Source organism: Sarcophilus harrisii, chromosome 2 (genome assembly GCF_902635505.1).
Source record: "Sarcophilus harrisii chromosome 2, mSarHar1.11, whole genome shotgun sequence".
In the NCBI taxonomy this organism is placed as follows: domain Eukaryota; kingdom Metazoa; phylum Chordata; class Mammalia; order Dasyuromorphia; family Dasyuridae; genus Sarcophilus; species Sarcophilus harrisii.
The window spans coordinates 351410922-351436438 of NC_045427.1; the positions used below are offsets into that span (position 1 = coordinate 351410922).

The 25517-nt window shown below is 32.1% G+C and overlaps 1 protein-coding gene across 5 annotated transcripts in view; it reads right to left on the reverse strand.

Moving 5' to 3' along the window:
- KIF3A (kinesin family member 3A) overlaps positions 1–25517 on the reverse strand; it is a 70006-nt gene that overhangs the window by 10088 nt on the left and 34401 nt on the right. For 3 of the 5 annotated variants that reach the window (XM_031953107.1, XM_031953105.1, XM_031953103.1), the window contains 9 exons: positions 23100–23108; positions 18694–18850; positions 14992–15172; positions 14723–14833; positions 13573–13698; positions 5935–5988; positions 5783–5851; positions 5082–5206; positions 3244–4022 (listed from right to left, as the gene is read on the reverse strand). In XM_031953107.1, coding sequence (XP_031808967.1) covers positions 3974–4022; positions 5082–5206; positions 5783–5851; positions 5935–5988; positions 13573–13698; positions 14723–14833; positions 14992–15172; positions 18694–18850; positions 23100–23108 — 881 coding nt within the window. In that variant the 3' untranslated portion in view covers positions 3244–3973. Of the gene's footprint in view, positions 1–3243; positions 4023–5081; positions 5207–5782; positions 5852–5934; positions 5989–13572; positions 13699–14722; positions 14834–14991; positions 15173–18693; positions 18851–23099; positions 23109–25517 lie in introns of those variants that run through there. The other 2 variants (XM_031953104.1, XM_031953106.1) reach the window with 2 other exon arrangements.

The window sequence follows — 25517 nt, forward strand, 5'->3', positions numbered from 1 at the left end:
TGATTTACTAAGCATAAAAATATATGGTGCCTATAAAATATCCAAAAAAGGGAATAATATGCATTAAAAGAATTGAGAAGGATCAGATCCACATTAACCTTAAGATTTTTATTCATCAGGATGAACATGCTATTATGTATACATACAATACTGGTATTTACAGCATAAATAAATTTTTTACATAAAAATTAAACAAATAAATACTTTCAAAATTAAAGAAATAATACAAATGAAGCTAACTATACAATGTTTATTTAGGGCTCATACACAGCATTGTTGCTAAAAGTTTATATATGTTTAGACTAAAGTGTAAATTCATCAAAGGCACTAAAGGAGATGATTTTCTAGCACTTTAGAACCAGGAATAGTTAAATAACATTAAAGTATAAACATACGTTAAAACTTGACCAAACATCAATATGTTCTAATGGGAAAAAAGATTTTTCCTTAACTTTAAGCCTTGAAGGGAAGGTGGGGGGAGGAAGGAAGATTCCTTAAGATATGATTTTAGGGGAAAGAGAAATTATTAAAAACATATTATAAAGCAAAATAAAAAGGCATAACAAATATTAAAACTAAAATGAGTGTTATAGATAAAATGGATCACAGAAAAAACAAAATATTCAAGGCAATAAGGGCTTTAATTGAAACTAATTTTTAAAGTATCAAAATTTTTTATTAAATAAAAAATAAAAATTATTCTCCCTCCCACCCAAAAAGTTTTCACAAACATGTCAACTAACAACTGTGATTGAGAGAAATACACATCATCTTGTGTGCATATTCAGAAATGTCTTAGTAGTTAGTTAACTAGCATTTAATTCAATGAAGAATTGTGTATATTATGAAGAATGCCACCATATTTTAATATCCTAAAAAAAGTTATGAAATCACAAATTATAAATTAATAACCTCCATCCCATCAATGCTACTTTTAATAACTAATTCTTATTACTTTTTAAATCAAAGGGAAAACATAAGAAATATTCAAGAGCCTAATTATTTATATTTTAGACCAAGTTTATCTATATAATGTATAATCCATTCATTTCAAGAATGTCTATGTGTTGTGCACTTTCATGGAATTTTCACTGAAGTCACTACAAACTCAAGCCTGTGGGTTTTTAAATGTAGTGAGCCTTATGAGTTTATTTCACTTTAGCATATTAGTTATGTAAACTTTATCATAACTACTGATTGGCCCAAAACTCAGTCCCTCTCTTGCTTCAAAGCTTCCTGGTCAATAAATCTAATGTCAATATCTTATAAAACTAAGAAAATTATGTTCATTTAACATAAGGAACTCCAGGATAAACACTTTAATTTTTCTGTATCATTGAAAACATAACCATTTTGCTTTCATAGATATGAGTTGTCTTTTGAGGGAAAAACTGACATGGTACGAAGTAATCTATGTTCTAGTTCAGTGTATTCAGGGAGTATTAAAGTCAGACATACTTGAATTCAAATCCTGTCTCTGTATGACTTTAGACAAAATACTACCTACCTCTCAGAATCTCAAATGTGTCTTCGGTAAAATGGGGATAATAATAATAATATGAATACTCCCTACCTCAAAAGATTGTTAAAGACAAATAAAAGTGTATATAAAGTGACTTGGGAATATCAAAGAACTTTATAAATGTAAGCTATTATATGTTATATACTTTTATATTCAGAGATACTTCCTTTATTAAAGCACACTTTTTTTTTTCATTGAAAAATAATGTACTCACAAAAGGAAAAGAAAAATATTAACTATACTTCTATTGGACAAAAAAGATTTCTCTGCAGATATTACTCCCAGAATTCAGAACTGTTTAGATTTAAAGCTAGAAAGAGGCCAGAGGGGCTACTTAATCCAACACCCTCATTTTATGGATGAAAAAAACTAAGGCTCAGAGAGTTAACCACTTTGCTCAAAGTCAGAAGGTGATTAGTCTCAGGCCTAGCTTTGAACCCACACCCTCTGACTCCAGATCTACCACTCTTTCCTCAGTGCCACTTGGCCTCTAGTACATGATAGGTCTCTGAAAAACAGGTAAATTTTTTTTGCTGAGGCAATTGGGGTTAAGCGACTTGCCCAGGGTCACACAGCCAGGAAGTGTTAAGTGTCTGAGTCTACTTTTGAATTCAGGTCCTTCTGACTTCAGGGCTGGTGCTCTATCTATTGCACCACCTAGCTGCCCCCAAACAGGTAAATTTTTAAGGAATCTTACTGACACTGTTTTTCAGGACACAAATTCAACTCAAAGTCTTCACAGTATTTTAGCTATAAATTCTAAATGAGGAAGGTATTGAAGATTTTAAAATTTCTCACATACTACCAAGAAAGAACACAAATTATTCTCATCACACTCAGGAACTTTAGTGCTCCTTCTTCTTGAAGGTAACTTACCAATTTTTCACCCCTTTAGGTCCAAAAAAATCATAAATGAACATCTAAAATACTTATTGAAATCATGTTAAGTCAACAAATACTGTTTTTTGAGGATTTGAGACATCTACAACCATTGGGATTTAGCATTAGCTAACAATGACTTCTTTAAGTTTAAAAATTCACACAAAAAAATTAAAATGCTAGTGGTTAGTAGAAGTTCAAGTTTCAAAAAAAAAAAAAAAAAGTAACTATACATTTTGTAAGTAGCTGACTACCATGAGGAGAATAATGAATGAGTTTCTAATAAAGTACTTTGTACATTTTTAAAATCATAACTAAAAACCAACCAGTTTTAAATAGGGAAATGACCTCACTCAAATGACTGTGTGAGAAGAGGTAAAGATGTATGCTCCACATTTCCGAATCCAGGAAATCTGAAGAAGGGAAATAAAAGTCTCCGGCTTAAAGAATGGGCTTGAGAAGGAAATCAGTTTCCTCTAAACATCTTCCAGGTGAGTGTTTTTATTTGGCTTCTAACTCAAAGGCAACACCAACTGCATCTGCAAAGCTCTCAATTGATTTCTTTTATCAATGGTTAATTTCTAAGTCTGCTTATTCATTAAGTGTGGAGGGTTTTCTGAAGAATGAGAATCTTCTTTCACTCCAAAAGTAAAGAATAATTAAAATCAAATAGACTTAGATACCATCAAAACATCAATTCACCTACCCATACATTAAATAGATTTCAAGAGAGTCAATACAATGGCTATTTAAATTATTAACTTATTTGATCTCATGATTTCTCTAAGTACTTGTTATAAAAAATGTGGCACCCTTAAATTAGCGACAATTCACTGAAAATATAAATCCACAGGCTTTGCTATTTTTATTAGCCCAAACAAAAATGTGTTTCATTTGAATTTAAATTAACAGTAAGACAATGGGGATACAAGACTGAAGAGGAGGAAGGAGTACATTGTCAGTGTACATTATTTGTTGACATGATAAAGATGTGTTCTGTTTTCGTTAGATGAGCTGCTTCATTTCATACTTTAACTACAGCAAATACTACCATTGCAATGAGCAAATATTCAAATAGTGAAAGAGAGCCATATCATAAATGAAAGCTACCACATTCAAACACAACAGTACAACACAGGATACTTGAAGCTGCCAGTTTCTATGTGCAAGGCATGACATGACATTTAACTTTTTCATGTCTTAAAATTCAGTTTCTCTCTATGAAGGTACTGGGTAAATAGCTTGTCACTTTACATATGCATTGTACACTGTCACTGTGCACTATGGTCTTTCAAATTTTCCTGCACAAAACAAATAGTAGTAGTGCACATTATGACAATTTAACAACTACTAGTTATGCTGTTTGAACACATTATATTACATAACATATACAGCATAATAGTATTTGGACAAAAGATAATTTCTAATTCTTACTCCAGAGTAAGGCATTATTTTATAGCCTTGGTTGTATCAAATTACAGAAAAATCCTCAATATTCTCAGGTAAACTAAATAGCTAGGCCAACCATTAGAACATGTACTAATTTTATTGTGATTTCAGATTTGTAAACGTTTACTGAAGCAAAGAATCAATCACAGTCTCAGGCTTCGAAGAACGCTTTCTGTTTTGGAGAGAAAACAAGAAGAAAATGAATGTTTTCTCAAAATGCCAAAATGTGAGCATTTATACAGTGTGATACATATTTCATATTTCATACAGATAATCTTTAAAATTATTACTTCTATCAAGCTGACTTACTTCTCAGGCAGTGAAGTGGGGGGGAAGGATTCTAGAATAAAAAGTAGACTGTCTATTCCTTAGAAGCATCCAGTAAGGTTAAGTCAAAAATATGTCAAAGTTAGTACTTCTTCAGCATGTATACATAATTAGCTTTATATCAAGTTCAATTCTCAAGAAATGAAAATGTCATAAAGACACAAAATCACCATGTTTATCCTTCAAAATACTGAAAAATCACGCTTCTCACTTCCTGTCTTGATAGTATCACTTATAGATATTAAAAACAAAACAAAACAGGATCATTTTGGACATGGAGTTGGAGAAAAAAATTAGAAAAAAATGAAAGCTTAACTCATGGGACTCTTACTTTTTCTTGATAAGCTACTTATCTCTATTATGCCAGTTGGCTGATGAATAATGTAGCTGCTAATACAACTTCCATTTGACACAAATATTAAGAAGATAGAAACTCAAAGAAGAAAACACATAGACATGGAAAGGGATATTTCCCTAAATTGAGAGAAAATGGGAAGAAATCTATCAGAAATGGTCTATTAAGAAATACCTCTCTTAAACAACTGATTTAGCAAAAGAGGCATCTCACCAGAAGAGATTAGTTATAAGTATTTCTCATGACTCAAAAGATTTTGAGACTAAGACAATGCAGGAGATTTCTGTGGTGTTTACAAAGAACAAAGGGAGACTCAGTACAGTCTTAAGTAAGTCAAGAGGGCTAGAATAATTCAAACATACAATAATATGTCCTTTTAAATTCCTTTGATCAGATATATTATGGCTGGAAAAATCAATGCAATATTTCTTAATGAAACAAAATTTTAAACCAAAATCTTGGTTGTATTAACAGAAATAAAAACAAAATGTGTGTCTTAATGACTAGAATAACTTAAGCCCAGGATTTATGATTCAATAATGTTCTTACCTTCTTCCAGTTTTGGGCCTTGATTTTCCCTTTGAAGTGCGTGGTCTCTCTAATTTCATCAAAGATTGTCTCAGGCTTTCTTCAGTATAAGCTAAATACACATGGGAAAGGTCCACTTCAAAGGGCTAAGTAAAAGAAACAACATGGTACAATTTTAATTCCATTTCAATAAATATACTCTATTGAATATCAAATTCTATGAAAGTCACAAAAAAAATGCAATTCAAAAAGATGTCTTCTACACAAGCAACTTGACATTCTTATCCTAAGTCTAGTGAACAAAGAATGATCACCAAGTGCTGAAGGGCAAAAAATAAAAACCTCTGATGTGTGACACATTTCTCTAGAAATAGATATGACAAATCCTTTTCTCTATCACTGTTGCATTTCCCTGTTGGCCTAAAACCAAAGCAGCAATTAAAGAAATCATTACAGACATATTTCAGATTCCAAAACAGTCTGAAGATCCTCTATCTACAGATAAACATCAGAGGAATAAAGTTAAGTCACTAAGCCACAATGAGTGTTACCTGAGTACTCGCCCTACAACAATCACTAGAATATCCCTTCGAACAATACTCTTCTTAAAAGGCCTTCATCCATAGGGTAATGGGCAACATGGCCATATGGCTGGCTGAACAATGTAATAAACAAGATTCTTAAACCAACAGTAATAGCAACAAAAGTAATGAAACCCTTACATCTTTCTCTTTTTTATCAGGTACTGGAGTCTGCTTCCTCATATTATTTCCTGTGTAGGCAACACATTTCTTGAATAAAAAGAAAATAATTAATTAGCAAACATGGGACTAACAGGTTATTCTAATGTTAATGCTTGTAAAAGTATACTTACTAGCTGCCATTCTCCAATATCTTCATTCCAGTGAACATAATTTTCAATCATTTCCTTTGAAAAGATGTAAAGATATTCTGCTTAAAATATTAAACAACTTTTTTTTAAAGTTTACAGGGAAAATGGGTTAGTTCCACCTGTACCTTTCATGAATATCTTCAAGCAACAATTCTCAAAATGCTTTATTTTCAATGCTTTCTTCAAAAATTAAAAGTATTGAAAATAAAGCATTTAAAGCATCCTCAACAAATATAAGTTCTTTGTCTCAAAGAGGACCATTACATTAGGAAAGTGATGTCATGACTTGCAAATGAATTGAATTTAATTAAGTACCCTGTGCAAGGAACTAGGAAAAAAGTTTAATTTCAACAGGAAAGTTTAATTAAAACAGGATCCCTTGTATTCTGATGGAAGTGGATTTCTTCGACAAAGAGAAGATCTAACTCAGTTTCAATTGATCAAGGATGGATAGAAGCAGCTACACTCAAAGAAAGAACACTAGGAAATGAATGTAAACTGCTTGCATTTTTGTTTTTCTTCCCGGGTTATTTATACCTTCTAAATCCAATTCTCCCTGAGCAACACATATATTGTATCTAAGATCTACTGTAACCTATTTAACCTGTATAGGACTGCTTGCCATCTGGGGGAGGGGGTGGAGGGAGGGAGGGTGCAAGGGATAATGTAAAAAATTACCCTGGCATGGGTTCTGTCAATAAAAAGTTATTAAAAAAAAAAAAAAAAAACAAGATCCCTGCTTTTTTAAATTTGAGAGCCTGGTAAAGACAGCTTTCTGTCTTTAGACAGAACACAACAAAAAGAAATGGTGAATGCATCAAAGAGCTATATGACAAGAGAGTAAATGTGATTGCAGACCTGGGGACTTTATGAAAAGTTTCTGAAAAGGCAGTATTTAAGCTAGGCTTTAAAGGATGCTTTGGAATTCAGAAATTAAGCAAGGATTGGTTACAACTGGTGGGGATTCCAGTTATAGAGCAAAGTGTGAGCAGAGGAGCCAGTAAATGCAGGTCAGGTCAATTTGACTGAGATGAAGAATAGGTGAAAGAAACAATGTGAAATAAGGCTCAAAAATAGGGAGACATCCAATTACAGAGGACCTTGAATAACAGAAAAAAAGCTGTTTTTACAAGATCTCTGATGTCAATATGTAGAAGATATGTTTAGCAGTGGCAGCAACAAGAGTTTAGAGGCTGGAAGTAAAGCGATTGTGCAGAAAAGTGGTATTGAGGGGTTATGTGGCATGAAAGCAGGAGGAGCTAGATCACATACTGCAAAAGTATAATGGAAAGGACTTGCTAACATAACACCAAGTTATTCTGAACACATGACATTGCGAATGGTTGTGCCACTGACACATACAACCAAGTTAAGAGAAGCAAAACAAAGTTTCGTGAAAGATATGTGGAATATCAAGTACTGGTGGGCAATCCATGAGCAAGTTATGGAACTGGAATGCTGAAAGCAGAATTGAAAAAATGGATTTGGGAGTTATTTGCATAAAGGTGACCCCTGAAAAGATAGGAATCAGATTGTCAAGGAAGCTTGCATATAGAGGCAGCAAAGACAGAATGTTTTGAAGGAACAACCACCTCAGAGGTCAAGAAGAACTCATGAAAAGGTCATAATGGAACAGTTCAGAAATAAGAGATCCAGATGTGAGAGTTGAAACCAAGTCCAGAAGGAGGTATCGTTTATGTCATAGTAGTCAATGACAGCAAGTGAGTCCTTACCCAAGTAACTCATTTTTTTGGCATTATCAAAAACTAGGATCCTCTGTTGTATATCTCATGTGTTACAATAGCAAGTTACAATTAATTCTGAAAATTAATGCTTTGTAGAATAGTTTGAGATGTGTGACCTTTTGAACCATTCAATGAATTTTGTTTTCTTTTAGTTCTAAAAAGTAATTCTTTGCTAGTTTAATTGGCTCAGTCTAGAAAGATTATATCTCCAATTATTTAGAATCCATATTAATCGTTAAAGATCCCTTTGTGATTGTATCCATAGTAGTTCTTACATGTGTTTTGGTGGGTAGACCTGTCTGCCAGGTTTCGGTGGTAATAAAGAGAAATGTTTATCATGTATATGATTTTATTTTATATCTTGCAACTTGGAAGAAGTTGTTTCAAGTGATCTTCAGTTGTTTGAAGTTCTCTATATAAACCATTGTATCACCTATAAAAAGCAGTAGATTTATTTATCTAAGTTTATTCCCTTGACTCCTTGTCTTAGTGGTATAGTAAGCATTTCTTTTGAAAAATAGTGAGGATAATGAACACTTTTGCTCTACTTTTGATGTTGCTGGAAAGACTTTAATTTATCCCCATTACATGTAATACTACTACTGATTTTAGGTTAATTCTACGTAACATATTAAGGAAAAATCCTTTTGTAAGAATAGAAATTCTTTCATTTGCATTATGGGCTTAATGTTTATAGGCAAGAAAGGGTAGTTAGCACATTAATTAGGATTATAATTGTTTTAATTAAAATTCTTATTGATGTCCTTGATCTTTACATCATAATCATTTCAATTCTCCCCTCCCTCTTCCCTAAATTTTATTTCACTTAGTAGTCTACTGAAGCTATTCTCTCAAAGTTCCCTCATGACATCCCAAGTCAGAAATTCTTAACTTTTTTTGTGTCATTCCTTTGGCTCTATGCTGAAACCTATGGCCCCTTTCTCAGAACAATGTTTTGAAATGCTTAAAATACATAATATTGTAAAAAAAGAATTATACTGAAATCCAGGTTAAGAACCATTAAATTTAATAGCCTGTTTTCAGTTTTCATTCCTTTTTGACCATGCTACAGCTTTTGTCACCGTTAACAACACCTCCCTACTGGACACTCCTCTGGTTTTCCTCTTGGCGGCAGCTAAGTAACAAAACAGATAGAGCAGTAGACCTGGAGTCAGGAAGACAAGTTCAAATATGCCCTCCTGAGCCATCGGTTTTCTCACTTATCATAGCACCTATCTCCCAGAATTGTGATAATTTAAATGAGATAACAATGAGATGATGTTTGTAAAATATTTAGCACAGTACTTGCTACATAGGAAGCACATACTTTTCTTGTTTCAAAGACTTGTTTGAAAGTCTGGTGAAGCTTATTGATACTCTTCTCATAATATATAGGATTACAAAGGAAACAAACTCCATTGAAATAAAGATGTTTTCCCTTTAAGTTCTTGGATCCTCTGATGTTGCAGGGGGACTTATGTGAACCTCAAGTTAAGTATCCCCAAGTCTGTCCTTGTCATTCTTCACTCTGCACTCTCTTGGCAAATTCCTTCACTCCCAAATTCAACTAAATTACTACTATAATGCAGAGGATTCATCAAGTGTATAATCTTCCAACCTAGTTTTCCTTTTGGGATTTAGTTTCCCATCTCCAAATGTTTACAATAATACATCTTTACCAAGATTTACCAAAAACACCTCAAACTCAGAATCTAAAACTGAGTTTCTTTGTCCATAAGACTGCTTCCACTTTTTACCCTATTTTTGCATAAGACCATCATTGTACCATCTTTGAAATGTAGGCACCATATTTGGTTCTTCCTTCTCTCACTTCCCATGGGGTATCACCAAATCTTACAGATTCTGCCTCAACAACTTCTCATATTCTTCCCTCTCTCTAATCCCACTGCAACTATTATAATACTAACCTCACTGCTATCTGCTGTGACTATAATAGTCTCCTAACAAATGTGTATTAACCTCACTTTAACCTGACTTTCATACAAATGAACAGAATAATCTTATGTAAAAAAAAAAATTCAGATGCTTTATTGATCCATAATAGTTCTAGCTAAACAGCGATTGGAAATAAGATCCCAGTGCACAACATAACTAAAATCCAACTACTAAAAGAAACAAATGATGTCATTTTCATCAAAGTACATTTTGCCACAGGATGATCTTTCTTATGCATCTCTTCTCTGCTTAAAAATCTTCTATGATTCCCTGCTGCCTTCTGAGTAAAATTCAAGATTCTCTGACTAAAATTTAAGACCTTACATCATCTGATATTTCATCACTCTGTTATCATTCTTCCATGCTCTCTAGCCAAGACTATTCTCTTTCTCACAAACAAAAACACCCCCCTCCTCCCTTCTCCCTTTGTGCTGTTCTCTATGGCCAGAAATGGACTCCTTCCACATCACTTCTGGCTGAAATTTTTAATTATTCCTTAAAATCTAACTCAAATATTGCCTTTTCCATGAAATTTTCCCTGAAATACTCAGTCTACAAAGACCCTCCTTGGATTGCATATAGCAATTTGTTTTGTAATTCTAATAACATACTTAATATAGAATACTATAGCGACCGTGTGTTTTTGTCTATTTCCCTATGGATAAGTTGTTTAATTTTTTTCTCTATTCTTATTACAGTGTTCTGTGTACAGAGGGGATGAGTGAATTGAATGAAGTATGACTGTCTTAATTTTTTAAAAAATCCAACTTACAACTGATAATCATAAATGTTATTGGATCATTATTCTTATCCTGCTCCCTATGGGGTATACTCCAAAATTCTGTCCTGAGTCCTCTTTTCTCCACCTTTCCTCTCCTCTTTCTCTCCAACCCCTTCTACATATATATCTGTCCTTCTAGCATTGTCCTCACCAATGGCCATGGAATTAATTATCACTTCTACGCAGATGATTCTTCAAATCTATATATTTATACCTAGTCCATTTTGCACCATGCATTTCCCACTGAATAGCCTGAAAACAAATCAAATTCAACATGTCCAAAAGAGAACAAATTATCTTTCTCCAAAATCTACTTCTTAACTTTCCTATATCTGTCTAATGTACTGCCATCTTTCTAATCATCCAGATTCACAAACTCGTAAGGAATACAGTCGCTTCTTAGACCTACTAAATTAAAAAAAACCTTGGAAAGCACAAAAATCCAACAGGGAAGATAAATCACCCTTTTGGAATAAAAGACCAACTCCTTTTCTTAGAGATTAGTTTGAATATAAACTAGCCTCAAATTCAATAGGATTCTTTCCTCCCCCAATTAAAATGAACATCAGCATTCCCAGATCAAGGTTCTTTGCTTCTTTCGCCTAATGCCTGGAGCTGCTAGACTCAAGATAAAAATCCAGTAAAAACCCACTAAACTGTACTGGTAAAGGAGCAGTGATCCCAGAAGGAAACCCAATTCCACATGAAGACCCAATAGATCTTTTTCCATCATTCTCCCTGACAGCCTTTTGTTTTGAAAGTTTCTATTCTTGGGCAGAACCAAAATGGTGGAGAGTAGACAGGATTTTGAGTTCTTCTTGGCTTCCCTCAAATCAATACCAGACCAAGCCTCTGGACAGATTTTGGAGTGACAGAACCCATGAATATTTGGAGTGTAACAAATTTCCAGCAGAAGATATCTTGGAAGGACTTCAGGAAAGATCTGTCTCAATTAGACAAGGGGGGGATACAGCCCAGTGCAGGCCCAGCACAGGAAGGCCAGGGCAGAGAGGCCCTGTGTAGGGAATCTAGAGGAAGGCTCACAGTCAAAATACAACAGTATTGACTATGCTGTCTTGGTTCAGAAGGTCAAAGGATCAGCAGACTAGCTGTGAGACTGCCAATGCAACTACAGAAGGCAAATAGTGAACCTCTGAATCCCAGCATAAAAGGCGGGACTTGATCACACCTACCCAGCACAGTGGGAAAGCTGCAACACCAGCCTCTGCGCAGCTGCTGCTGCCTTCTAGCTGAAGCTTGGGACAATTTCTCCTGTGCCCTAGGAGCACACCTTAACCTTTAAAAACGAGCAAAAAAGTCAAAAGAGCTCTCATTATGGAGACAGGAAAGAACAGAACTCAAACCTTGAAGACACTAAAGGCAAAACACTTCCAGATGAATTTTCAAAGGGGAATGTGAGCTGGTTTCTAACTCAAAAGGCTCTCTTGGAAAAATTTTTAAAGGATTTTAAAAAAGAGAAGAAAAATGGAGAAAGGAAATAAGAGCTTTACAGAAGAGTTTGGAAAAGGAAACAGAAATTAACTGAAGAAAACAACTCTTTAAAAATACATTTGATGAAATGGAAAAATATATACTGAAGAAAACCACTTTTAAAAAAATAGATTTGGCAAAATGGAAAAAGAAAACAACTTGGAAAAAACAGAACTAGTGAAATGGAAAAAAAAATCCAGTGAACAAAACAACTCCTTTAAAAGTACAATTAACCAAATGCAAAAGGAGATGAAAGATTGTATGTTACAATCTTTTGAGGGCAACGACTATTTCAATTTTGTCTTTTTATCTTCAGGGTTAGGGAGTGTGTCTTAACTACAAGTGCTCCATAAATGATGAATTTCTATACTTAATAAAGTTTCTAATAGTTTTTCCTCGTATATTCTTTACAATCCTCAAACCAAAGAGTAATGTTGTATATATCATTTCAAGACTGAATACCCTCCATTCCATTTCGACAGCTCTGCCATCAACAGGGTAAATGTACTGCAAACATGAAAGCACGACTAGGCTCACAAACTAACAAAGTAGAAGGCCAAGCATTCCCTAGGCACTGAGATGAAAGGGTACTTACTATGAGGTGAAGTAGAGAAGCTAGGGTGGTCAAATAAACCTTATTTTCCCCAAGAAGGTCAATATCCCAAAGAATATTGTGCTGAAATTTGAGCCTAAAAGAAGATCTAAAAGAATACTTGGTATCTCGTATCCTCCCAATTAAAAATGTTTATATCTTTTAATATCCAATATTTTTAATTATTCAATGAAAAGTTCTAAGTTTCATCTTTTTTCATTTTTATAATTAAAACACTTAAAATGTTAAACTTTTATTTTTTACTCTTTGATCTTATAGTTTGTCATATGGGAAGACTTGAAATTTAACCAAATTATGTGAAACTTTTTCCTGGATAGGAAAAGCTAATTAATGCTTGAAGATGTGATCAGATACTGAATCAATCTGAAATGTAATTCACAGAAAAGTGAATTTTAGTTCAAAATCCTTTGTCATTCAGAATTCACAAATAGGGATTTCTGGAGGTTTTTTAGGCTAGTATTATAGTTAAAATCACTTATTGACTGTCTACTTCCCCAGGTATATAGACATAAAGAATACAAAGTATTAAAATCAGAGGCACTTTATAATCACAGGGTTTAGTCACATTAGCATTAAGCAAATCTGTATTGAATTCATCACATTTAGGGGCTTGCCTACTTCAAAGTATTATCTTAATGAAGTAGCTATTTCTCATGAATACAAGAGTCAATGCACAAAAAGAACTACTTAAAAACAACTGAAATGGCTGGTATAGAGGTCATTAAAAAAATGACTGGTTGAAGAAGCTGATGGTGGTGCTAATTTTCTGATAAAGGACAATAGGAATGACAGCTGTTTAAAAAAAAAGACTTGTAATAAAAAAGTTTTCTATGGAGGTCACTATAATATTACTATATTTTATATAAAAATTATTTGTATACCTAATAGACTATGAAGTTCAAAAGAGCTAAGTAATGTCTGTCTTGATTTTTTTAATCTTTTCCCAGTGCCTAACACAATGTTCTTCACAAAACAGGTGCTTAATAAATGTTTTAAGTGAACTAAAAATAAAATTAGATACCCTTACTATTTACCTGATAATCCTGAGGAATAAAATTGTCAATAATAAGCATCTGAAGTCGAAGTTCCCTGCTAAGCTGTCTAATGTTTTCTAGAAGACCTTCAATTTCCCTCTGATGTTCCTGCTGAAGATCCGCCATCTAAAGTCACAAAAGTGTTAAAAACAAATTGTAATTTTGGTCCTATTTCACAGCAAAAAAATATTCTAATTATTCATTTGCGGTCTTATCACTTTTACAAAAGCTTTTTTTTCATAAAAATAAATCAAGGAAATGAGAATTAAACATTTTTAGGCTAACAGAAGGCAATAATTATACTTTAATAAGTAACATAAAAAATAAGTAAACTTCAACAATAAAAAGAAATGATTTTGTTCCTTTAAGATTAAAGGAATATTTTTTGATTCCTTTATATAAATGAGCACCATGTAAATAAAGAAGTTATAAAAAAAAGAAAAAAGATACATCTTAATAATATTATTTTTATTTGATGCACTGATTAGTTTTGCCAATTAAAAAATTATTCCTTATAACAAAAAGAGATGGTTCTCTGAGAAGTGAAAGGGGGAATGACAGAAATGTTAAAAGATTTTTAATAGCTAAAAGTAATCTGTTAAAATTGACCAATTTGCTATTTTATTGTTTCAGCAGATACTGCAAGATCAGTTTGCATTACAATAATTTCTTCCAGCATCTGTTTCTAATTGCTTTATGATTGAAAAAAAAAAAAAAAGACTTGGAAGAAGTCTCTTTATCTTATTTGACAGGGGATATATGGTTCCTTTGATCTAGTGGAAATGACTGTGCTAATAAAGATAAATTCTTTCCTCTGTAATTAGTAAAAACATCCTTTACATGACCAAACAGTATCCTTTTTCCGCACACTCTTTCTTTCAAGTAGGTTTGAAAGGTGGAATATTATGTCCCTTACTGAATTATGACAGACACTTCTGATGGAGAGTGTCTCACTCTGAGTTAATTAACTGCAGTTAATTTTTTTTGTAACTGCAGTTAATTCTTTTTGCCTCTCAGATTGGTTAATGGCAGGGTGAAGTCGATGGACTCTAGAACAACTTTTGTCACAGGAGGAAATTTAGACAATATAAAAACAAAACCAAAAAAAAGTCAGTAACTATTTTTTACAAGTTATTTTTAAATAACTGACCTCTGACTTTGCAGCCATTAGCATAGTCCAAACTTTCTTTAATTTCTTGGTCTTTCCCTGAGCTTCTTCCTGTAAACTAGTATACTTCTCTTCAATATCCAGGCGTTCTTGCTAAGGCAAAAAATATTCAAGTTCAGAAAATATTGTTTGTGAAAAAAGAATGACAAAAATTATAAAACTACTGACCAATTATTATTTTTCAATGAGATTCCATACATGTTAGCATATGTTAGCAAACTATCCAACAATGAATAAAAATTCACTATTACCTCTTTTTCTTCAAGCTCTCTTCGAAGTTGTTCTGCTCTTTTCCTTCTTTCTTCTAGTTCCATATTAGATTCCTCCAGAAGTTTCTCTTGCTCTTCAGCCTTGGCCAATAAGTCAACACCTCCAACAATCACTTTTTTCTCCAGTGCAGATAATTTTTCCAAAAGTGATTGATGCTCTTGTCTATTAATGTAAAAATACAATATATAGTTAAATATCTATTATCCTAACATTTATGATTTCCGATAAGAAATTTAAACTAATTTAAAAATTAAAAGAAGATCACAAAATTGGAATGTTAATTACTGAGCTCCTTCATTGCCCTTGCCTTTTTTGGTTCCATCAAACTTCAGTGAATCACCACCAAATTTCTTCTTCCCTGTAGTCATAGGAGAGAGAACCCTACATAATAAAACCAATTTCTTTTTTTATGTCCTTCAGCTATGTGCTTGATTTCCTGCTACCTTCTCTAAAACCTTGAACCAGCAAAGTAAATCTCCCTCACTGGCTCCTTCCCATCTGCCTTGGTTCTCTTCTTTTCTCTCACTATACAATACTGTCTCTTTCTTGGGAATCTCATACACTGCCATGCCTTTAACTATGGACTCTATGAATATGACTTCCAAATTTATTATCTGCAGCCTTGACTTCTCTTTCTAAGCTCCAAACCCACAAAGCCAAATGCTGAGAAAGACTATACATGACTATACATCAATCAATTAAAAGGCATTTAAGTGCTCCTTATATGCCAGGGACTGTGATAAGTCCTGGGAATATTTTTTTTTAAAAAAGGCAAACACATAAAAAAAAAATTAAAAAAAAGTAAAATAAATAAATAAAAATAAAAAAATTAAAAAAAAAAAAAAAAAAAAAGGCAAACACAGTCCCCAAAAGCTTGACTTCCAATGAGGGAGGACATATATAAATACCTAGGTACATGCAATACATACACAAAGCAGATGTGAAGTAATCTTAGAGGAAAAGGCATTAGTAGTAGAGGAAGCTGGGAAAGGCTTCTGCACAAAATGGGATTTGAGCTAAATCTTGAAGGAAGCCAAGTGGGCACAGGGCACAATCATTGCAAGGCATGATCATAGGAAAATTGGCTGAGGAAAAGCAAATAGGCCAATAGAACTTGACTGTAATGTGTAACAAATCTAGAATGGGAAGATTCTGGGAAGATGACAGAATAGGTCAAGCTTTCCAGTTTTCTCCCACAAATAAGACAAAACTGTGACTCAGGCTGAACACAGAAAAGTTAAAAATAAATGAGAGTTGGAGTCTGCCCAAAGTGATCCTCCTAGGGTAATAGGAAGTTTGATCCTATAAAAGGCATTTACCTCCAGGCTAGCTCTGTTGAGTATCTTGGGGTTATCTGAGTGGGGAGATAGCCTTGGCTCCAGCCACAAGAACTCTCACTTCCCGAAAGTAAGGCAAGTCTGGAATCTGAGTCTGGGAAGACTGAGAGAATCTCTGCTGATAAGGAACAGCTGACCAAGCTTCGTTGGGGGTTCTAAATTAGATAAGAGAACTGAAGGAGGACTTGAGGTCAGAGGAACCATCCCTCCACCCCAGGTCTAGAGGTAATTACACCAACAAGCTCTTATTTAAAAAAAAAAAAAATGAGCAGGCAAAGAAAAAAGAACCCAAGAAAGTTACTATGGGAATAGGGAAGACTGAGGTTCATCTTCAGAGTAAGATACTGAAGTAAAAAAAAGCCTTTCCTACCCAAAGGGTAATGTTAAATGTTACCTGCTCCAAAAAGAATTCATAAAAGAACTCAAAAAAGACTTTAAAAATCAAATGAGAGTAACTGAGAAAAAACTAAAAAAGCTAAAATAAAATAAGAACTCAAGAAAAACAAGATTATAAAAAGGTCAACCAACTAGAAAAGGAGATCCAGAGTCTTGAGGAAGAAAACAACTCTTTGAAAATTAGAAATGGGCAAGAAGAAGCCAGTGAAGTTACAAGAGACCAAAAAATAATAAAATAAAATATAAAGAATGGAAAAAAATAGAAGAGAATGTTGTTTTTCTCAGAAGAAAAACAACAGATCTAGAGAACAGATCAATAAAACATAACTGAACAACCTGAAAGCTATGATCAAAAAAATAAAATCTTAAATACAATAAATAAAGAAAATTGCCCCAAAGTGTTAAAACAAGAGGGAAAAGGAAAAATAGGGAGGGAAACCCACCAATCACTACTTGAAAAAGATCCTATGAGGAAAACCTACAGGCACATCATTGCTAAATTTTGAAATCCCCAGATCAAAGATAAAAATTTTACAAGCAACAACAACAACAACAACAAAATTAAATGTGCTAAGATTACAATAAGAATCACCCAAGATCTATGAATGGCTACAATAAAAGACAAGTCTTGGAACATTATATATTAAAGATCAAAAGAACTAGGACTGCAACCAAAAGTATTGCATCCAACAAAACCAAGCATAATCCTGATTGAAAAAAAAAAAGAATTTTCAATGAATTGCCAGACTTTCAGGATTTTGTTGCAAAAAAATCTGAACTTAGTAAAAAGTTGGAGATATGAGTCAAGAGAAATATAAAGTAAGCATCAAAGACTAATTTCAAAGACAAATAATAATGACAATGACGAACTTTATTTTTTATATACAGAAATGTAAACCTTATGTCTAAGATTGTCATTAGTAATTGGGTAGCAGGTAAATTGGGGAAAAATTTTGCTACAAGTTTCATCAATGAAAATCTCATTTCCAAGATATATATGGAATGGACTAAAACTTATTATCAGTTCATAAATAATCAAAGGATATGAACAGGAAGTTTTTAGAAGAAATCAAAACTATCAACATTCATATGAATAATACACTAAATCATGAATAATCAGAGAAATAAAAATTAAAAAGTAAGATTGGTTCTGCTTCACACTCAGCATACAGTATAACTGATAAAACAGGAAGTGACAATTGCTATAAGGGCTGAAAGGAAAAAACATACATCACTGCACCACTAATACAACTGTGAACTGGTTAAGCCATTCTGGAAAGTAATTTGAAACTATATCCCTTGACTCTTTAATACTACTACCAGGTGCACATCCCGAAGAAATCCCAAAGAAAAAGGAAAAGGACCCATATGTATAAAATTATTTACAAGAGCTTAAAATAACTAACCATAATTCCAAGAAGACTAATATTCAAACATGATACTCATCTCAACAGAAAGTTTAAGGGTTCAGAGTGAAAAATGACACAATTTTTTGCTGGATATAGCCAATGTGGAAATTTGTTTTGATTGATTTTGCTTACAAGAGGGCTTGATGGGGTTGAGAAGTATGAAAGCATAGAATCCTGCTGATTTAAAAAATGTACATATAATTTTTAAAAAATGCCTGTGTCTAACTAAGTGGCCAACAAAGCTCTTGTGAAATTGATTTAGTATATAACAGCAATGTTTTCCCCATAGACAAAATGAAAAATAAATAAATTCTGAATTTATTACATAATGGTATTCTTGTGTATAGCTAAGAAACTATTCTTTTCCAAAGAACCAGAAACTCAAATTGGACATATGAATTTTTAAATTGGAATCAAATTCTTATTGATTACAATAATTACAAACAACTGACATTTATCTAGAACTTCAAGGTTTTCCAACTGCCTAAAATACATTATCTTATTTGAGACTTTGTTACAACAGATTATATATAATACTCACTGGGCTTTGAGAAGGTCTTTCTCCCTTTTTTCCAGTTCAGCTCTGGCTTTATTTCTTTCTTCTTCTTCCATATCAAGTTTGGTCTCAAGTGCTTTCCTTTCCTCATCAATCTTTGCTTGCATTTCAACCATCTTATCTGGGGAAACTTTCTTTTTACCTATGTGAGTTTTATTCAAATAAAATTATCACTAAAGTAAGAGGGGGAAGAAAGAGTTGTAAAATAATATGGTGAAATGTTCCTCAGTTTAAAAAAAAAAAAAGAATATCGACTAGATAATTATACTTTATTTTCTATATCACGAATTCCCAGAATAGCCTTTTTAAAGCACTCTCCAAATTCAAGGAGGCAAAAAGTCAATAACCATCCAAGTTGAAAAAAAGAGGCAAGATAGATCCATCATGAAATGGGATAAGAAAACAGATTAAAAAACCAAATAAAAAATAAATATAACTGTATATATGGATGAGTATTAAATAACCTCAAACATGCAAACTATGTGCTCTTTAATTCCTTATCTTAGCATAAGGAATAATTCCAAGAAATTTCTTAATTTAGCCCGGACAAATAACTTGCTAAATTAAAACTATATTTCAATGTAAACCAATACAAAAACTAGCTAGCTAGACACAGCAACAAAACTATGTGACAATCAATTCTGATGGACGTGGCTCTTTTCAACAACGAGATGATTCAGACCAATTCCAATAAGACTTATGACAGAGAGAGCAATCTGCATCCAGAAAGAGAACTGTGGGGACTGAATGTGGATCACAACTATCTTTGCATATATTCTGAAAATAAAAAACTATTATTTTTTTAAAACTAGCTAGTTTTTCAAAACTAAATATTTTTAAAACTTTTTTTTTTTTTTTTTACCATCAACTGAACTTGTTTAATGAAAATGTAAAGTTTTCTGTAGGGGTACAATATATATTTTAAAACAGCTTATGGTAAATAAATTTTATATTGATGATACTCTCCAATGTTTTTTAAGTTGGTTATTTAAAATACTGAATAACTTTTCAATGAAGACAACATTATACATGGTTAAGGTGAGACAGACAATGAAGAAAAAAAAAAAAGAAAGAAGAAAATGAGAAAAACACAGCCAGTAAAATGTAATTAAAAGAACACTGGATTTGGAATTTAGACAGCATAACTTTTTAAAGGGAGGAACTATGTTTTATTTAAACTGTGTATCTCTCCCCCTAGGTTATAGAAAAATGTAATATATACAGGTTCCCTTCCCAGTGTATGTCTTCCAACAAAAGCCAGATAGATGACTACTTGTCAGATGATACAAAGGGGATTTCTGTTAAGAGTTGGACTAGATGGCCTCTAATGCCCCCTTTCAACTTCAAGGTTATATGATTCTATAAGTACTTCCACTGCATATGCATACATTCACAGTAACTGACTTATTAATATGACTAAACTTACCAGATAGACAGAATGGTATAATGGAAAGAACACATTAGAATCACAACATTTTGATTGAATCACAAGAGCCTAGTTACTTAAATCACTTTTTAACTTCTATGACCTTCAGTTTTCCCATCATTATTAATATAGGAATGGTAATATTTCAATGAACAACTTCATAGGGTTGTTATGAGAAACAAATGGGAATTATTATTTTAAACCAAAAATGTTATATCAATATAATCTACTATTAGTATTTTTAGGCCTTCTTAAATGACTAGTATTAAAATGTGAGCATTAAAAAATATAAGTTCAGGGAGTAGCTATGTGGCACAGTGAATAGAGCACCAGCTCTGAAGTCAGAAGGACCCGATTTCAAATGTGGCCTCAGACACTTAACACTTCCTAGCTGTGTGACCCTGGGCAAGTCACTTAACTCCAGTTGCCACAGGGAAAAAAACAAACAAACAAAAAACCAAATATAGATTCATAAAGTTCCAAGGATTCTTAAAGAGCCTGAGAGTTCAACCTCTTCATTTATATAAGGAAACTGAGGCCCAAGAAACAAATGACTTGCTTGAGATATAACAGTAACAGTAAAAAGCAAACTTGGAATAAAATCCAGATATGCTCTGACTTCAAATGCAATGCTTTATATGAAAAGAATTAGAATGAAAAATACTTTTTCATTTAAAAAAAAACTAAAGAGAAAGAAAATTAAAGTTAACTTTACAAAGTTACTTGTGAAAATGAATACAAAAAAATCCAATTCAAGTAATACAACTTTGAAATGTTTTCCTTCAGAGAATAAATACAATGTATCTGAAGATTGATTTGGGGCACTCCTAAATGCTTACCATTATTGATTTCTACCCCAAAGTTCCACAGAAAGAATGTCAAGTAGATATATAAACATTAAACAATTGACCTCTCTACCCGGAGTCAAATCACCTCTGCTATAAAAAGGAAAAAATACTATAGAGAATACAGGTAAAATATCATTGCACAGGGTACATGTCTTTACACACATATTTTCTCTGGTTTCTTCAAGGAAGTTTAAAAGAAAATCTTTAGTCTCCATGATCTCAAGAAAAGGAGTTTAGCAATCAATATAAAATTTTAAAGCAAAGATGACATTCTATTTCTACATTTCATACAGCTCATAAAGAAATTCTACTGAGCAGTAGCACAAACAGGATGAATAAGAAATTAAATAATAGTATTGATCCAATCATTTATGCTCTGGTGTGGTGTGATTAATTGCAGTCCAGAAGTTAAAATTAAGAAGTGACTTCTATTGACCTCTTTGGTCTAGTCACCTTAACTTTACTTTATGAATTCCAAAAGGCTAAAAACTTATTTTTATAAAGTAACTCCTAATTCCAAAGAATTTTTTCAAGGATTTCAACATTTTTATCACCTTTTTCTCAGAAACAAGGATGGGGAAAGAGTTGCAGAGTATTAACATATAAAGGAAGACTAAAATTTGAATCAGATGAAATTTGTGTTAATTGATATAAAGAATATTATGATAGGACAAATATTGATGGTAAAAAGGGAGTAATATGACCAATGTTTGGGAATGTATTAATTTTATTAAGTCTATATGATATTTATTTATCTTTCTATAATAAAAATTAAAACATAAATCACCTGATTTTTATAAATATAAAATCAAATAAGTGAAATAGACATAAATCATAGGGATGTGTTTAAATCATAAATATAAACTGGGCACAAAATAAAAATTAGTTTGGAAATTATATTGTATTCCTAAATTTTACTTCCAAGATTCAATTCTGTGATTGTTTCCCAAGGTAGATTTTAAAGAAAAATTCAGTGCATGCCCAGAACAAAGAGGAGAAATACATCCCAAGCTTGATAAATAGTAAAATAGTAGCAAAGGTCCAGTTCAAAACTAAGGAATAAAAAAAAAAAAACTTTAATACCTTCTTTATATTCCAATAAATGCATGCTATCAGAAGGGGAAAATAATATTGGCACTTCAGATTAACTATCATTATTACATGAATTTCATAAGTAAATATGAATCATCCAGGTAATTTGCTGAACTACATATTCAGGTAGTGCAAACTTGAGTTATACTGTGTTCTCTATAACATTTTCCTCAAGGAATTTTATGTATTCGTCTTTTTTTAAGTCCCTTTTTAATAATGGATTACTGCAGCCAAAGTTAATTTCAGTGTCAAAATTTAAATCGTTAGTCCTCAAGCAGAGAAGAAAGAATTCTGATCACCTTCCTGCATAAATTTTTACAAGCATCATATTGTTTTAAGTAAAGATGCATTTTAGAAATTTTAAATGTAGTTGTCAAAAGTCTTGTGCTAATCTATATTGTACAGTATTAGAATAAGGAGTGTTTAGTGTTTTTCTTTTTTTTTCTGCAGGGAAGAGGTACTTTCTAAGACAATAAGTTGTGGAGAAGGTACCAACTTACATTAGGTGAAAGAGTTTACTTATGTAGGATTACCATTATCAATCAAATCACAGTTATAGTTCCTAACCCTTATTCAGATGGACATGTGAAAGAATTTCATTCAAATAAAATGTAAAATGTCTGAATACAAGGATTATTTTATTTTGTCTTTAATTCAGCACTTGGAGTGATACTTTATAGTAGGCATTTGCTTAAATGTTTATTCAATTGAAGTAAAATTGGAAATAAAAATTAAAATATTAACAGTGTTTTACTCCCTCCTTACCTAGGAAAAATAAAAATATAGCTGGAGGTTATAATATTTGCATTTATAATATTAATTTGGTTTATTGAATTAAGAATTTAGAAATCAAAGGCTTAAAAAAGATTTTAACTTCTCCCTGAAAAAATTAAAATATCAAATACTTACCTTGTCAAAATAAATTATTGTCAGTAATTTCTTCTCAATTAAAAAAAAATAACTTGAACAAGTCCTTTACAAGATCAATAATTGTACCATGTGGAGTGCAAATCAATCACACCAACCTGCTTGATCTTGCAATAAGCAGAAGTAAGTAAATCGTAGACAGGAAGCATGTGCATAGAGATGAGGAGGAAAAAAAGAAACATTATTTTTTATAAAACAATAAAATATGTAAAGGTATTAATTTATATTGTAGCTATCGAAAAAAATAAAATAACTACCAAAGCAAGAAGAGATTCCCATAAGGTTCCAGGTATACCTCCCCATTAACATCCTTTCATGTTCCCAAAGTAAAACAAATCTATAAGGGACAGTTAATATCTAAAGGAACAACGTTATAGATATATTATGCATGGATAATTGGCAGTTGGATTTAATTATACTATCATTATTACAAAACAGTATTGTATTGGGCACAATTTTATGCAGAGTATGCCTGTATATACAGTTAATAGTTATAATTTAATTAGGATTAGAGAGAATAATAATTTAAGCTTATAATTTTTTTAAAAATCTATTAACTTCAGCAGCTCACTTTATCAAAAACGGTCACCAATATCAAATTTAGGATTATGTGATTGTACCTATATTACACATGAAAAAAGAAATTGTTAAGATAAATGCCCAGAAATAATCCAAAATTGCATGTTTATTGAAAACTGCCCATTTTACTTACACTTTGTTTCTATAAATTCACAATTTTAATGTTCCTTGGCAGGATAATGACCAAATGTGTGTTCCACTTGAAGAAAACCAGATATTTGAAATTTATGAAATATAAATATTAGCTTATGAGTCATCTACATTAAGAAAAGATTCTTTGTCTCACCAAGCTTTCAAGTTATTTTTGATGCACATTTAAAAAATGATTCCATTTTTCAAAATTTATCTATACAATTTTGTCCAATTACATTTCAGAAGAATATTACAGAAAGGTAAACCCCTATGTCAAAAGTCATCAAATTTACACTCAGCATATTAGTGGGTCATTAATTGTAATTGCTACAATGCAACTACAGAAGTCAATCCTAATCAGTTAATTAAGTATTTAAAACTTAAACAAAAAATGAATCTAATTTTTTAAAGAGGAAAATGCACAACAAATGCATGCTGGGGAAAACAATAAGTTTAATATTATCGTTTAACTGGAAGGAAAACCTTCCAATGTACAAATTTGTGAGAAAAAAGTTAATCTAAAGTACTTGAGTATTTCAAGGATTTATAATTTTGTTGATGTAATGTCAACACAGTTTACAATCATTATTTGCCCTAGGAGATGGTTTAAAAAATTAATCATCTGAATCATTTGATAAGCCTCTCCAATGCCTTTACATTTTGGTAGAACCTGCCAGAACTCATACTCAATAGGTATGTGCCTTGAGAACCCCAAGATGCCTCCATGTCACTAAGAGACATTGCAAAAAGAATTTAATAGAGGCTAAGTACAAAAATAAATTATAATCAAATTGATGAATTAAATATAATCCATTCCAAATGTCTCAATTTCATTAAAATTACTATTTTTAAATCCAGCAAAGAAATTGTTTTCAATCAGTAAATGAAATTAAGATTACAAATTGTGGTCTTCCATTCAGATGATGTTTTCTATTTTATTTTGTGATAATGCATAATATCATTGTTTAGTATATAGGGAATCACTCTTATACATACTAATCCAAAAAAAAGAGGTGCTAATGTTTTTGGTTTGGCAAAATGCTGAATAATTGTCAACAGAAAAAGAGCATTTCAATATTCTTGAAATACTTCTTTTAGCAGAGACCTACAACCAAGGGAACATTTATCCAGTCTTTTAATTAGTTTAGAAAAAGTTAAATCTATAGACAATGTTTTAAAAGTAAACTGCAAGCTAGTCTGAGAAAGCACTGCTCCCTCTCTCTTTTCTATGAATTTCTCTTGAAATAAAATAAATCAAACATGTTTTTCTTTAAGGAAACAGTTTCCTTTATATATAGTTTAAAGTAGGTTCTGCACAAATTTTTCCACAGCTCTAAGTCTGTTACAGCATTTTTCTCTTATATCAAACTGTCAAAGTAGTATCAGAGATCCTATTCTCGTCCACTTAAAGTTACTTTTTACCAGAAAGTTTTTTTAAACTAAATGTCAGAGGAAGCAAGATAATATTGTATACATTTCTAAATAGCTTCAGAACTCTTATACATCTCTTCTCATTTTTAATCTAGAGCTAATGCTAAGTTTGGTAGAATTCTTCAGAAGATTAAAGCACTAACAGGTTGCTTTTAATAAGCTCAATTATGCTTTTAGGGCCACGATTTGACTTACTAGTACAAGAGATTAATAAATCAAGTCATAATGGGAGTTCTAATATAGTTTCAATTTCAGATTACTTTGACAAATTATGTAAATAAAATAACCCACTAATACAGAAGAGGTAATTAACAAATTAACTTTCATATACAACTTATTAGTTCTCTTTACATTACTCATTTGTAAAACAAGAA